The 16,393-nt window shown below is 42.6% G+C and overlaps 1 protein-coding gene across 1 annotated transcript in view; it reads left to right on the forward strand.

The window, feature by feature from the left end:
• The first annotated feature begins 660 nt into the window (after positions 1-660).
• The window catches only part of NPSR1 (neuropeptide S receptor 1), a 152,750-nt gene continuing 137,017 nt past the window's right edge, over positions 661-16,393 (forward strand). The window contains exon 1 of the mRNA XM_001501056.6: positions 661-920. Coding sequence (XP_001501106.2) covers positions 774-920 — 147 coding nt within the window. The 5' untranslated portion in view covers positions 661-773. The remainder of the gene's footprint in view (positions 921-16,393) is intronic.

Below are 16,393 nucleotides of genomic sequence, written 5' to 3' on the forward strand. Positions count from 1 at the left end.
CTGGCTATGGCACAGAGTGATTTTGGACATCCAATGAAAGAACATCGAAGTGCTAAGAGTATTTACCAGGCATCACTCCCAGTCACATCATGAGGGGTCATGGCTTACTGACTAATACAGCCCCCCCAGGTTTTCTGAGAGCTGCCCTGTGAAAACCTAGAGAAGAAATGCAGGTGTGAGTACCGGTGTGCTATTTGCTCACATTTACTGAAATAATGTGCAGGCTACTAAGTAAATGGCTGGGTAAGGATTTTAAGTCAAAAGCCAACCTCAACTGAAACAAATGTGTAATTATGATTTGATTTCAGAAGTGCAAACATGATCTGAATTAATTGACCTGCTGCGTAGTCCAAATTCCTGTATTATCGAAGCTGGAGCAGAAGTGGAGTGCACTCTGGAAGTTAGGAAAAGCACAACTCACCAGGGAGGCCTATCCAAGGAGCCATGTGAGTTGCTATGGGGGGGTTCCCACCTGTTCTCAGGGTGAGGCCCCCGCCCTGGGCGGGACTGCTGGTGATGAGGCTGTGCTGGCTACTGGATCGGAGCTGCTGAGGAGAGAGCAGCACGTGGATTCTCCCTGTCGTCAGGCAGAGCTCTTCATTGAGGTGGGCTCCAGGAGGGCTCTGAGCCTCTGCTCAGCCAAGCTCCAGCCAGAAGCCTTGGGAGGCAGAGGAGGCGCTGAGCTGCAGCTGCTGCCCAGCTCTCAGGCGGGAGCTGGACTCTCTTCCTCTGCTGCAGGCACGGGGACAGCCAGGCTCAACTCCGCCTGAGCCATGCCAGCCAACCTCACAGAGGGCAGCCCCAATTCCAACGGGACCACGCAGACACTGGATTCCTCCCCAGTCCTTTGCACCGGCACAGTGACTTTCACTGAAGTGGTGGAAGGAGAGGAATGGGGCTCCTTCTACTACTCCTTCAGGGTAAGTTTCCTGCCTTCCACTCTGAACACTGATTTTAAATAATGAGACAAGTAGAATTTAAGAGACTCAGTTAAAGAATTCTAGCCAATATATGTGGATGGGTGTAGTTTTTTCTCTTTACTGAAAAGAGTAAAAGAAAAATGATGAGCTAAAGCAACGAGTTTTTCATACTATGCAAGGACGTATATTATAGTTTATTATGAATACTGCTGGAGCTTTTCTGCTGCTGCTGAAAATGTGTGAATAATGAGTAGCGTTTATGAGTGGATGATTTTTTTATTTTCCCCCTTTCCTTAGGTGAAAGCACTTTTAATTAATCCTAGAGTAGTGCTTGAAATGTCTGTTTCTTGTGGGGGTTATTTCTGTGACTTTTTGCTAGGAATATCAGAGATGTGGAAAGCCCACATGCCCCAGGACAGTGCCTGGTGCAACGAGAGACACAGCACTGAATAAGGAAGGAAAGACCACGCTTTCTTTGTTGAGCCTTCCACTGAATATCAGTGAGAAATAGATTGTTTGGCTGTAGTTGGCGGTGCCACCGTTTACAACAAGTTGCCGCGTAGAACAAACGAGGAACTTGGAGTTTGGTGAGTTTCACCTTCAAAGTATCCAACGGCAACATTGAGGAAATGATCCTTATTAAGCTTATACTGTTCCATCTTCTGCAACAAGATCATAGCCAGGAACAAACCGGCATCTAGAAAACAACAGTTTCCTGCTTCTTGCATCAGCTGGGGCAACAGGTTATTTCACGCGCTGCCTGATGGTGCATTCAGTCATTGCAATAATTCCCAGGTCAGGATCAAACGGGTCTCTTATACCAATAGGGAAAATACTTCAAGAAAAATTCTAGCAGCTTTTTTTTTTTTAATCCTCTGAGTGTTCTTGAAATTATTTGATTTTTACTCACCAAGGTAGAAATACTGTAATATCCACCTCTCGACTGGAGCTTTGCTTCTTTGTGAACACTCGGAATAAAACTTTCAGCAGGGAGCTGTCCCGGGAGGCAGCCTAGCGCTGCTCAAGGACCAAGAGACAACGTAGCAAAGCAGAGCCCGGACAAGTTACTTAGGCTGGCTGCAGGGGACTCAGTCCCTTAGAGCCACCTCCTAATGCGTGCGCACGCACAGCCCAGCTACCCAACTCCACGATAGAAAATAGAAACTGAAATTGGAGTTCGTTGCCGTTTACCGCTGACTGAATAATCCCCCTCTATGAAGTCAGCCTGCAGACCCAGAGATTCTGTCTCAGAGAAGCAGGCTTTGTGCACCCAGGAAGCACACGGCTCCTTTCAGTGACACTGCCTCCGTAGCCTCTTTGATATTTATAGAACAGGACAGCAAACAGAATGAAGACAGACTGGCCATTGCAAAAGGGATAATAATCAGCGATAAGGCAGTTGGTCTGATACTCAGGTAATAATCATTCTCAGCTAAAATCTCATTTGCCATTTTTTGAATACAGCTCCTGAGGGGATGTTTTGAATATTTGGACAAACAAATCCTGGCTCACTCTCTAGTAATGTCTGCTCTCCGTCCTGGCAATATCAGCTCTAGGCACTAAAGAAATCACATCATTTTTATCTCGTCCCTAGTGATATGCTTGCTGTCAAACAACTGGGACCACTGGAGGAGGAAAGGAGCAGAAAGAGAGGAATTATGTCTGGCCAGGAGCTTAGAATGTTCCATTTCTTTTTTTGAGAGATGCAATCATTGACTACAACACAGTGATTTTTAGTTACACAGCAGTCAGCGGTGGTGTTTGTGGGACCCTAGCTTAAATGTCCTAGTGTGACTTTTTTTCATGGTCCCCTTTGAGCCCAAGCCATTTTGATGCACTGTTGATACAGAAATAGTTCTGGTGCAAAACTCGTGTTCACTGTGATCCTTTTACCCCACATTCTTCTCAAGAAGAAAGTCAGAGCTTTGCTTCTTGACCATCTCACAAATGTGTCCTTTTAATCTCCAATGACTTTACCAAAAGCAGTAAAAATATCATAAAAGTTAAAATGGTAACAGCGGTAAAAGTAGCAGAAATAATAACAACACAATAGCCGTACATCTCATTTGCTGTGGGTTTTCTTGGTGCCAGAAACCTTTCTAAAGGACTTCTGTGAAGTATTTCGTTTAATTATTGCAACCTATCATGTATCTTTCCATCTGGAATTGCCTTCCATCTTCATCTAAATTTCACCCATTCTTTAAGGCTCCCTTGGGTTGCTTCCTCCATCATGCCCCTTGACTCATCCCTCCTCTGAGTCCCAGTAGTGTCATGGAGTGTACCTCTCTCCTTGCCACTTAATCCAGCTCTGTCCTCAACTGCTATGTCAATATGTGTCAGGTAAATGTGTAACAGTCATTAAGTTCCTTGAGTGAAAGGAATCCTAACGTTTGTTTCATATTCTCTCCAGAAACCAGCACCATGCTAGGCATACTCAATAAATATTTACTGCATAAATGAAGTGCAGTGTTCTGTTTCCTGTCACCTGCCTATGTTTTACGCGGCTGGGCAACAGAAAGCTTGCTTTCTCAGTGACAGAGGTGGGGGTCTTGTTCACCGTGGCTCCACATGTCTGCCTCTGCCCTGCCTGGTTTCTACCAGCTGTAGAGATCCTTCTCTGCAGGCACATTCTGCTCATCCTTATCCCATTTCTAAGCCCACATGACCAAGGTAAGTTACAGATTCCAGTGAGTGGGGTATGGAATTAGTTTTGGCACCAAAGACTGGTAACAAGTACCTGGTGTAGCCCTAAGGAACCCGTTCCCACCATGTTACAACCTTACCTAGTCTCAGCTGTCTTGCTCAGTCTACATGCCTGGGCTTCTAACCTGGTTTCCTACCCAGCACTCTAGTTCTCCTTGGAACCCCAAAGCTTTCTTGGCGGGAGGCAAGACATCCCTGACTAGATCTTACTAGCCCTTTCTTTACGGGCTTACAGCCTTTTCCTCCTTCTCACCTCTACTCCTAAATTCTTGCCCTTGCTTCCCACTGTTCTAACCTACTCTGCATCCTAAGGATGTCCTTGGATATCACCAGGAAGGTTGGAGGTGAGTGCACCACCCCTTCCTCCATCACGGGCTTCATGTGACTAACCCTTTGTGGTCCTGGGTTCAAGATTCTCAGCTCATCCCCTGGTTTCCTACATGGTTTCCAATTTCTCAGACTTTCAAGGTCCATCCAGTTCACCTCCTCAAGTCCCGGCCCCCAGCACTATATGGGCTTCAAGAATCTACCAGAAGTTTTCAAGGAGGCTGGGACCTAGTTCATCAGCAAGCGGATAGGGGACCTGAATATAAACCTGTCCAAGTGGAAGACAAAGATGAAATTCTTCATAATAGCCCTTAATTTCGTGGGTGAATTCTCTAGCAATGTTTCCTGAATCTCTGATTCTTAATGATGAGAAAATTAATTCAAAGTAACTGGGAGGGAAATCTGTCTGAATTGCCTAATTATAAAATAATTCAAATGAACTCAGTTCTATTACTCTCAGGTGAGGGGAGAAACATGAACCAAGACTGCCAAATATTACCTAATGACGATCTTTTATGGAATCTCCTTCACTGGGTAGTTACAAATGATATGCAATTAGCCTAATTATTCTTTACAGGTAAATGGTTGCTTCTAAGTGCTTGGGGGTGATTGGACACAGTTGCTTCCCTTGGTTTGCACACACTCCTGCAAGCTGTCTTACTGTTAATTTTCTTGACACACCCATCCTCCATTAAGATAACAATAGCAAATTCCAGTTCAACTCATGTCCCAGTTATCTCACATTGGGCTTTAGCAAGAGCTCAGTTTAAGAAGCTTAGGTATACCCTGCTTGTTTTCATTATATTTAGGTTGACAATTTGTTTCTAAGAACTCATCCTACTTACTAAGTACTATCATTTTCACCTCCAGTGACTGTCATTTCAACTCCTCTCTGCAAACTTGTCTGCTTCCTTGAACCCTCCTTTTGTCCTATAATACCCCTTTGGGACTTCTTGTCTCCTTTCCTGCCTTGGACCGCAGAACAAGATCAGTTATGCCCTTTCTGCAATCCAGGAGCCCTGGGTCTCTGACCTTCCAATGTATCTCCTGCAAGTCATAACAGGAGGTCCTGCATTTACATCATGCATTTTTTTGTCCTCTTCTAATTAGTTTTACTCAATATGTTCATTTTGAGTTTCTACAGTTGAATTCTGCAGCTGTTCATAGGAAATTACTACTAGTTTTGCTCAGTGAAATCATTATTAAAGATCTGCTATTTACTGCCTGTTTCTACTACCCAGACTTAGCACTCCACTTTCCAATCTCCTACCCTGGGGAAGCTCTACCATGTCCAATTTCACTCCACATCACTGAGAAAGGCACAAATGTCACTGGTTGGCTCCACAACGGCGTCATGCCATTCCCAAGCAATGTACTCTAGTGTGTGAAAAAGGAAAACTTCAACTAAATTTCTCTTTGCATTACTAATACATCTGATGGCAGGAAACACAGTCCTAGTTAGTTCAGATAAACTCAGTCATTGCAGAGTTTTCAGCCAAAGAAGGGCTTTCCTATTTTCTGACTCAGGGAAGGCATCTAAGCTCTAGGGATGGTGCTTCTAGCGTGTGTTTACGTGTGTCTGGTGGGAGTGAGGGAGGGGAGCTGACCTAGGGAGGAATCTGGGCAAGTAGACATCAGAAGAGTCCTGTTTTGCCTTCAGAAGTGGTCATCCTGGTTCCAGACCCTTGTCCAGATCCCCATCTGGCCCAAGGCAGGCCCTCACTGTTTTCTGCTGTAGGATCCCTGTGTCACATTTCCTTCAAGTACACAAGTGCTCACATCTCCCTCTCTCCCTCTCTCAATCCTGGCTAAATTTCTGTGTCCTTACTGGAATGAAAAGTTTGGGTGCTTCCCTCCCAACTCTGGGCTATAGAAAACACGTGGTGTTGTCTGTGGTCCTCTCTCTTTACCCATGTGGCCATAAGAACTGTACAACTCCTCCTCATGACGGCTGGGAAAATCCCTAAGGGCTGCATTCCCTGGGTCTTATACAGTAAGTGGACCTCAGCACCCTTCTACTCCTGTGCTCCCAAACTGAGTGGGCGTTGTTTCTTCCTCTCTCTTGTTGTGCTAACCTTTGGAGGGGGCGATACAATGTTTTCTCATCTGTGTCTAAATTTCCTCCCATTCTGTACCACTGTTGTATCCTCTAACACTCCCGTCTTCTTTCTCTGTCATGGGGAAACTGACTCCACTGCTTTCTTCCAAACTTATTATTCCAAGCTCTCAGCTCTGAATACTCAAAAGACACATCCTCTTGCAAGGAAGAAAATAATTTCTCATCAAGCTATTTATGAAATCCTCCACGAAGGTATTTTGAAAGCCGGACGCTGACTTGTTTCACTGTCTGTATTGATAGAATAAAAATTGCACCCTGAGGGCAGATGGAGTAAAGCTCTCTGACTGCCTGAGCTGGGGGAGATTTTGTCAAGGAACTAGGAAGGAACGCATCCATTAATGCTTCAAAATGTCATCCTGTCATCTTTGAAATAATTTCCTGTTGATGTAGTGGGTAAGAATGTTTCGATCCATGTACTCAAGTGGACAAGAAAATGTAACTTTACTTTTCTGTAACTGAACTTAGCTTCTCTCTAGACTTCTCAGTCCACCTGATTGCAGAAGAAGTAGCCTAGTCATCCTTAGGTAAACTGAGGCTCTGAAGCCTTCCCCATCATTTTAGGGACGGACCAGCTCTAAAGCCAGACTGCTGGTGTCAGGTCCCAGCGCCACCAGTATCTAGTCGTGTGACTTTAGGCAGTTCACTTCTGCCTGTGCCTTAGTTTCTTCATCTGACAAATGAGGCTGTAAGAAAAACAAAATTCAACTAAGTTTTATAGATCCTATTGGCTTTATTCAATGACTTATGAATCAGGCAGCATCCCATCTAGCAAAGAGAAAGGAGCTCTGAGCGACCTTGTAGGACAACAGGGGAGAGACAAGGAAGTTAGCAGAGTGGACTGTTTGTGGCGAGGTCACTTTCCTTTAGAGGATGGCAGGGATCTATCAGGCAGCATGCCTCACTAGTGTGGACCAGATAACTCCAGGTTGACTGGCTTGAGATTCCACTCCCGGGAGAGGTTGAAACTGTAATTAAGTGAGGTATTAAATCTTGGTTTGGTGATGTGAGCTTAACCCCTATTTTGGCCCTGTTGTCTCTCTTTTTCTTTAAACAATGCTAATCATTGAATGTGCTTCAGAGGGTTGCTGTAACGAGCTGAGTAACTGGATGCCTGTGAAGCCGTTAAGAATGGAGAGTGGCCTAGACTACAGTGTTCAATAAATGTTAATTATTATATCCCCAGGAATTGGTTGTTTCACTCATTTCAAAAGCTATTTACTGAGAGATGAGGAGCCCACAGTCTCTATATGGAAGAAGCTTCTAAAGATTCTGGGAGAGATCACTGTGGATGAAGCTCTTCAGGACAACTTTAACACGCGTTAGGTCCCTAAACAGTGGTGGTGAATTGAGCTGTTTCTTTCCATTAGACCATGAAAAATGTAGAACAAGATATCTAGAGAAGATTCCATTTCTTAGATCATCCTGACATGATGTCTAATTTTTATCTATGCAAGCTTAATGACCCACTACAAGAAGGGCTATTGACAGAGCTGGGAAATGATGTCCCATCCAGAGAAAGGAAGGATGGGCTTCTAGTGTGGCAAAGAAGATTTTCTATACAACAAGATGGCAAAACCACTCAAGGTCAAGGTCACGAAGAAGTCATTAAGGAGTAATCAGGGTGTTTTTTTTTTCCCTCAGGCAATATTGATGGCTGCCTAAAATGCCTATACTTGTTAGCGCTTTACAATTAACAACATGATTTCACAGTATTTCATTTGATATTCCATCAGCTCTAGGAGGGTTAAAATATGTGAACATTAAGTCTGAGAGAAGTTAAAGGTAGGAACTGCCTAAAAAATGAAATAAGAAAGAAAACTAGAAAAAAAGAAAGATTTTAGTCAGGATAGGTTAGGGTCTGCAACAATAAAACTAAACCCTGAATCTCAGTGGTTTAACACAGTGAAAGTATTTTTCTCTCCTGTCCCAGTTTTAGGCAGGTCAACTTGTAACTCTGCATTCTAGAACAAGTGGTTTCCAAGGGAGATGACAAACCTTCTCTTATCTACTTTGGCTTAAAATGACACATGACTTTGACTCTGATTCCATTGGCAAGAATTAATTAGCTGATGGGCGTGAGAAATGTAGCTTAACTGAATGCCCCCAGTGTGGGGAACACAGCGTACTGCTCTAAAGCTTGGTTTGATCTTCACCGTCTGCATGATAAAACCCAAAGTCTTCAGCCTCGCCGCCTGTCACAGTCTGACCTGACCGCGCTCCCTGCTCCTCTCCTCACATCCTGGACCACGCTGGGCTGAATGTCTCACCGCATTCTAAGGAAATGAGGTTCTGTTTACCTTTGGCAGAAATGCCTTTCTCACACCTTTTCCTTCTGATGTCACACCTAAGCTTGATTGCCCCCTTTGCTGTGAAGGCTTCAGATTCGTGTAATAGTCCAGCACCATCGCACTCCTTGTGCTCTCAAAGCACATCAAATCTCTGTGCAACATGACTCATCTCTTGACATGCATGTCCACCTACACACACAAACACAGACACACACACACACAGACATGAACACGGACACACAGACACACAGAGACACAAATGTACACAGACATGTGCAGTGTGCACGTGAACACAGACACACACATACACAGATACACACGTACACGCACACACCCCAGATATCAGTCATTTAGGGGCACCTCTAGATTTCACTACCACCAGTATAGTGTCTGACATATAGCAGATAAATGGCCAATAAGTATTTTGTTGAATGAAACAGCACATCAAGAAACAAACTACATAACAAGTTTATTCCTAAGGTCTCAATAAATTCACGTGAACAGTTAGAGTGGAGTCTCTCTTCTACAAGCCATTGGGTTTGAATTTTAAAAGTGCTATGATTTGGAGGAGTCCTGGTGCCACAGCAGGCCATATTGGTGGGGGGTGGTGTGGAGACAGAACTTTAGACTTGAAGCGAACACCACCAAGGTCTGTCTGTTGTCCTTCACAAGCTGCCAGCACTGGTTCCACACCTGGAGACCGTTGACCTCTGAGCTCGAGACAGCAGGCAGGTATTGGGAAAGGCACATGTTAACATTCGCATGCCTGTTCTCCATTTATGTGTTCTCATGCCTGATTATAGAAGCTCAGCCACAGAGCTCCTCTGCAAGGTACAGTGGGCAGAGGGCAACATCTGTAGCCAATAGGAGCTGCTCCAATAGGGTGTATGGATCCAGCCTCATCTACTAGAATCTCAGTCAGTCACACATGATTCCTGTCTGCTGCCTCTGGACACTTCAAGCAGAAAATGTATCTGTCTTGTGAACAGTGAGACTACAGCTGCTTTCTTTGGGTAAGATCCTGTACTAGGTACAAGGGAGCCAAAGAGGATTTATCACTATCCTAAGGGGCTGGTAAACTAATGTTTTAATTCAACAAATATTACTAAAATGACTTCAGCCTTGTAAATTCTTAACACCTATAGATAAACATAAATATGTCTCACTCAATTTAATTTAAATTTTAAAATAAATTAAATATGTCTAAAAATAAATCAAAGTATAATAATGTAGAATACGATCTTTTAAACTATGTTCTTTCCCTCCCCATATGTTGTATACCCCTTCACCCTACCAAGTTGAGAATTGCAGATTGGCTTGACTGAGTGGTACCTTAGGCACTGGGGGTTCAGAGATGGACAAAACAGGTACTTGCCCTCAGACAGCTCTGCCTAATTGAGGAAACAGACATATAGTCAATAATTATGATATAAGTATAAGAGAAGAGGATGTAGGCACTTAGATAAGGGAAGAAAAGGAGGGGGCTGGGCAGGGGCGGTATAAATAAATTGAAAAGAAGGATTTCTGCATAAAAAATCAAATGGAGCTGCATAGAACACAAGTAGATTGGATTTAGGTGGATGAGTTAGAGAGGCAAAAAGACCCAATGGACCATTAGACTTAACAATATGTATTTTTTTTCCTTATAGGCAAAAAGAAATCTTTGAAATTTTATTAGCAAAAATGTTGACAGTGAAATCTGTGACTTTAGAGAGATTAATCAGGCTGCAGAGTGTTGGACGGATTGGAGGGAAGGGTCACTGGGAACAGAGAGTCCGTTATGATGACCCAGTGAGAGGTATGGGTGCTCAGTCTGACAAAGATTGTCTGGGAGCTGAAAGGAAGAAGCAATGGGACGTCATGTTGGATCACATGCAGGTCCTTGGGCAATCAGAAAAAAAGTTGGCAGAGGCAGAGAAGAAAGACGATATGGGGGTTAAAATTGATAAGCTGATTCTAAAATATACATGGAAAGGCAAAGGAAGTTGAATAGCCACAATAATTCTGAAAAAGAATAAAGTTGGAGAACTCACACTAGCTGGTTTACAGACCTACTGTAAAGCTACATGTGGTTCTGAGGAAAAGATAGACATCCAGAAATGGAACAGAGTAGAGAGTGCAGAAATAGACCCACACATATATAGCCAATTAATTTTTGACAAAGGTAAAAAGGCAATCCAACGGAGAAAAGCACAAATGGTGCTGGAACAAAAGGATAACCGTATGTAAAAAGTGAACTCCTGCCAAAATCTTACACACTATAAAAATTACCCCCAAATGGATCATACCCCTAAGTATAAAACCTCAAACAAAACATCTAAAAGAAAATATAGGAGAAAAGCTCTGTGACCTTGGATTAGGCAAAGATTTCTCACATACAACATTAAAGGCATATCCATAAAGGAAAAATTTGATAAATTGGACTTCATTAAATTGAGTTTCTATAACTTGAAAGATGCTAGTAAGAGATTAAAAAGGCTAATTACATAGTAGAAGAAAATATCTATATTTTACATATTTAATAAGTAATTTTTATTTAGAACGTATCAAAAATTTTCAAAGTTCAATAAGCAGGAAAAAAAATCCCAATTAAAAAAATAACAAAAGTTTTGAACTGACATCTCTTATCAACAGAGTGATTAAGAATTGCCTTTCAGGAAATCTGCAAAGTTGTGAAGCCAGAGCATGCACGAAAGAAGAAATCAGGACCTGAAAGGACCTCAGGACCAATGATCCTCCTCACAGAACCCAAGGACGGGGACATGACTAGAACTTGAAAGTTGGACTCTTATCAGAAGCATAGGATCCCTCATTCAGGAAGATCCGGTGTTAAAATTCATTTCCCACCTCATCACAAGTGTTTGGAACCCCATCGTAAATGTCTAGAACGCCATTGTAAATGTTTAAAACCTTAACATAAATGCTTGAAGCCCACCAATCAAGAACTGTCTCGCTAGCGTTTCTGGGTACCAGCCTGTTCTCCTTAACCTCTTAAATTTCCCCCAAATCCTGAATTGGGGAGACAGATCTGAGGGCACACGCCCCCCCGTCTCCCTGCAGGTGGATCTCGAAGAATAAAGCACATTTCTCCCCCAAAGGCTGATGCCATAATTAATTGGCTTGTTTACGAGCATTGGGCAGAGAACCCCTATTTTGTTCAGTGAAAGGACCACAGACAGTCAAATAAGCATTCCATTTATTCCACATTTTGGGCAGTTCAGGGCTAGCTCTGCTCCTATTTCTCTTCCTATTATTATCTAGATTAGAAACAGATTGAATAGACTTTTATGAACATTGATTCAGACTGGACTGTATTTTTCTGAGTAACCAACAAGTATCTCACTCTTCCCAAAGAAAAAGGCCTTAAATTTTTCAGAATGATTCTTTACTTTCCAGATAATGACAACGCTATTCATGCGTAATTTTATGGAAAAATACTAAAAGCACTTTAAAAACATTAGCTCAAAAACTACCCAAAACATCAGCTCATTTTTTTGAGACTGCTCAATAGGAGGACTTTTTATTCTCCCCTCATAGCGTATAGAATCACATCCTTTTCTGACTGGGCTCTGGACCCTGAAGCCAGTTCTATATCGTGCCACCCTGACCACATCACAGGGCTCTCTGGCCCCAGGCGGCTCTGCTGAGGGAGCAGAACTGAGATGGCTTCTCTGCAGGATGGTGAAGTAGGGGAGGCTACAATTGTTACCTTTTGGGGAGAGAAGGAGGGAGGTAGTGGTGGAGGAGTTATACTCGCTAATTACCTGTGAGGACCACCCCCCACACCCAGCCCCAGAGGAGTGGACGGTGAAGGAGGACTGATGCCCTTCCCCTTAAAGACCAGCCTCTTAGACTCTCCACCCACCCAGACACTTCATCCTCCCACGCTCTCCAGCCACCCAGAACATTCCCCTATTGCCAAAGTTAAATAAAGCAGAAACTTCCTGGGACTCCCCCTTTTTGAGTTCCATTTTTGGAAGGAAAGAGACTTCTGCAGATAACAGTAGGTAATTGGAGAGGAATAAGAAGCAAGCAGAACCTTGACAGGATTCACAAGAACCCAGATTAAGCTTTCCTGGCCTCTCACAAGCCACTCCTTTCCCTTCCCAGCCTCCTCTGTCTGCTCTCCTCCCTATCAGGGCATTCAACGTGGACTTTGCACGCTCTGCTTTAAAAAATTTTTTTTCTCCCACCTCTTTTCCCTAGTTCTCCTTTCATCTCAAAATTTTTTTCCTCAAGGAGCAGTGTTGCAAGTCTTAACATAAAAGCAGTTCTGAGTAAATGAATTCCTTCCCTCAGGTGTCTCTCCCCGCAGCTCCCTTAACCATCTATGGCTATTTGCATTTTAAAGAGGACTTTGCTTAATGTAAATAAACCCCTACTCTCCTGAGCTCCTGGGGCCTGAGACTGCAAGGAAGGTCATCCTGGGTCTAGAGGATTGTTGGAGTATCTTGAAGAAGCAACAGCAACAGGGAAGAAGGTGCCCTTTCCTTCTTCTTCCCTCTCCTCAAGTCTCTTTGTGTTGCTCCTCTGCCGGGCTGGAGCCATGACTCACCCAGGCCTGCTGTATTCCAGGCTCTGCATGGGACCAGAGAGCTCCCACAGCACTCAGAATTCCACTCGCATATTGAACAGAAGTCAAGGACCATTATTCACAACTCATAATTTAATAAAAAAAGGAAAGGGAATATTGTTAGTGCCCAAATGCAAGTTTCCTTTCTTTCATCTAGTATTGTGGACTATTGCCCTTGGCATCACATAGCAATCTATGCAAATAGAAAATATTCTTTTGATTAAGAATAAATTTGATTCCCTTTCCAATCCATTTAGTTCCTTTTGAGGGTCTTTTTTTTTTTTTTTTTTTTTTTTTTTGCCTAGGTTGGGATAAATTCAAAAGGTATGCAAGAATACAGAAACTATTAGCCAAAAATAAAACTTAGAATAATTTATTGAATGCTATTTCTGCCAAGCACTTAGTCTTTTCCATTGATTGTTTTATTTATTCCTTCATTATGCAGGTTAAGCTAGATTATGCTGTGGCAACAAAAAAGCAGATATCATCAGAGAGTTAAAACCGTGATGTTTATATCCTGCTGTTGCCACATGCTCATTATTGGTTAACAAGGGGCCTCTGTTTATTGTAGTCACTCAGGGACCCAGGCTGATGGAAACTCTATCTCAACACAGGCTTCCATAATATAAGACTCAGAAGACAGACAGACAAACAGAATAGTGAACCCTGCACTGACTTTTATAGCTGCTGCCCAGAAATGACACATATCACTTCTGCTCACAATTCACTGGCCAAAGTAGGCTCGTGGTCAGATCTGGTCTCAATGGAACAGAGAAATATAATCTTCCCTCTGAGAAAGGCAGGGGATATTGGCAATCCTAACAGTAACTCCTCTAACTCTAAAACAGGCATTATTATGCTGATTTACAGAGCAGCAAAGTGAGGCTCAGAGAAGATAAATTCACACAGTAGTTAATAGTCCAAAGATTAGAACCCAGATCTGGTACCAAAGCACACGATGTTTCCATCCTATCAGAATTTCCCAAAGGATATTCCACAGAACTCTAATTAAGAGAGTTGCTGAGCAGATAAAAGGGGACTATGGCCAAAAAGGTTTGGAAACAGCACACATTATATATCATCATATGCTTAGAGGATGTATTAGCCTATTTAAGTCTCTGAGAAGTCTTACAGAAAAGAAACCTGTTTAGTTCTGCCTAACCTGCGTTTCCCAAATTTGTTTGACTGCAGACATTACTTCGGTACCTCTAATGATGCTCCATGGAGAATGGTCCCTGAAAGCTCAGAAAACGCTCTGCCATGTCATGTTCTCTCCCTAAGGAACCTGCAGAATAACCTAACAGAACCACATCTTTAGGCAGATGAAGCCCAGAGAGATAGTGATCTTCCTAAGGTCGCACAGCCAGTAAATAGCAGAGTCAGGACAAGAACAGTGGTCTCTAGGTTTCTGAGTCAGATCTCCTGGGCAGCTTGTTGGGAGGATCATGAAAATATGAGGGTACTTTAGAAACTAGAAAACACTAGTCAAAGTAAGATAGCATTAATTCTCAATGCTAAGCATGAGTGAAATATATAAAATATTTGAATAAATGAAAAAACACGTGGTGCTCCAGGACAGGAAGATTTAATTTTGTGAAGATATTGATGAGGATTATTTTGGACTGGTTACTTTTGAAAGCTGCAGGCAGGAAGGAAACTCTGAAGGGTGGAATTTGCTTGCCCTTTGATGAGAGACATTTGCATTTGTGAAGGAAGTCTCCATCTGTGGGGGTGTCTTCCTCTCTGTACCAGGAGGAAGGGGGGATGACCTTATCTCTAGAAACTCTTAATGGGGAAGGCAAGGACTTAAGTCTGCATAATAATCTTGCTCGTGTCTACTGTGCTTGTCTGGTAACCTCATGTAACTGACTCCCCGCCCCCCACCCCCCACCACCACCAACAGCCTCCTTTGTCTTTAGCTGAAGATGGTATTTAAGGTGGTGGCTTCAGCCATTTACTTAATCCAATGTGATTCTTATCTAAAGTTGTAGGACTACCCAATAACCAGACCCCACCTGCAGTGATACCATTTTAACGACGTTTTTTTTTTACATATTCTTTCCTTTGTCTTGTAAAGAGATAACTCACATACCTATGCCTTAAATTTAGCCCTACCCTCAACCCATGTTTGCAGCTCTCACTCCCCATGGGTCCTGTCCCCATGCCTGCGGCTCTTACTGACCATGGGTCCTGTCCCCATGCTTGCAGCTCTTACTGCCTATGGGTCCTGTCCCCATGCCTGCAGCTCTTACTGCCTATGGGTTCTGTCCCCATGCTATTTCATACTATTCTCTGAATAAAAGAGCACTACCGTCAGACCTTGAGAGTCCAAGAAATCTTTCTTTCAACTCCTTGGCTCACCAAGCCTGCATCAGATATCAATTCTTCCCAAGTTATCTTACAATGTTTAAAACAATTTTAGTCAAAATTTCAATGTGACTGTATTAATTTGACAAAATCATTCAAAAAGTCATTGAAAAAAAAACCAGGCGAGAAAAGCTAAGAGATTTAAATATAAAGGCTAATGAGGAAGAGGGATTTTTTTTCCCTATTGGTTATTAATAAAGATAAATCTGCATTAAGCAAAACATTTTATAATTAGTACAATAATTAACAGACCAATAATAACAAATAGTTAGCCCTGAAAATAAAATCCTAGTACATATATGAACTTAATACTACAAAGAAGCTGTAAAAATTTGTAAGAAAGGATGATTGTTTTGGCAATGATGGGGTGCAGGGCAGGCCTCCCCAAGATGTGCCACTGTGGTATGCAGATTATTTCAAGCTGAAGACAATAAAGGCTCAGACTCAGCAAGAACATTCGACCTTTCCCCCCAACTACCTAAAACAAATTTAAAATAAAGGCCTGTCTCCAGGACAGGCCATCACCATAGATAACTTTGGGTTCAGTAAACTGGGAGGATCCTTGCTAAGCCCACTCTTATCAAAGTTCTATTTACCAAACACTTGCTTTTCCATTTCCATGTGGGTTGCCTTCTTTCCCTTTGAAGCCCCAAATCACTACCCCAAATGTCCTCCTTCTCTGTAGCTGAAGATATGTTAAACAGGTAGCCTCAACCAGTTGGCTGAGTTGCTCAGTCTGCCTGAGCCTCTTCCATGTATACTTGTTATAAAGCTTTGTTTCATTTTCTCCTGTTATTCTGTCTCATGTCAATTTAATTCATTCTCCGGCCAGAACAACCCAGAGCAGGTAGAGGAAATGTCTTCCTCCCCTGTGGCAACAAAAAGGGTGGATGTATGATGATTCTTATCCCATGTAAAGATATAAGACCAATTTCAGTTGGATTTGGAACTCAGTTTTTTAAAAATAACTAGAAAAAAAGTATAATTATCAGACTGATTTTGGGATGAGCAAGGACTTTCTGAGCCTAAAAATAAAAACTTAAAGGGAAACAACTGAGAAAATTATTTGCAATAAAAATAAATATGTATAATATTA

This window comes from Equus caballus, chromosome 4 (assembly GCF_041296265.1).
Source record: "Equus caballus isolate H_3958 breed thoroughbred chromosome 4, TB-T2T, whole genome shotgun sequence".
In the NCBI taxonomy this organism is placed as follows: domain Eukaryota; kingdom Metazoa; phylum Chordata; class Mammalia; order Perissodactyla; family Equidae; genus Equus; species Equus caballus.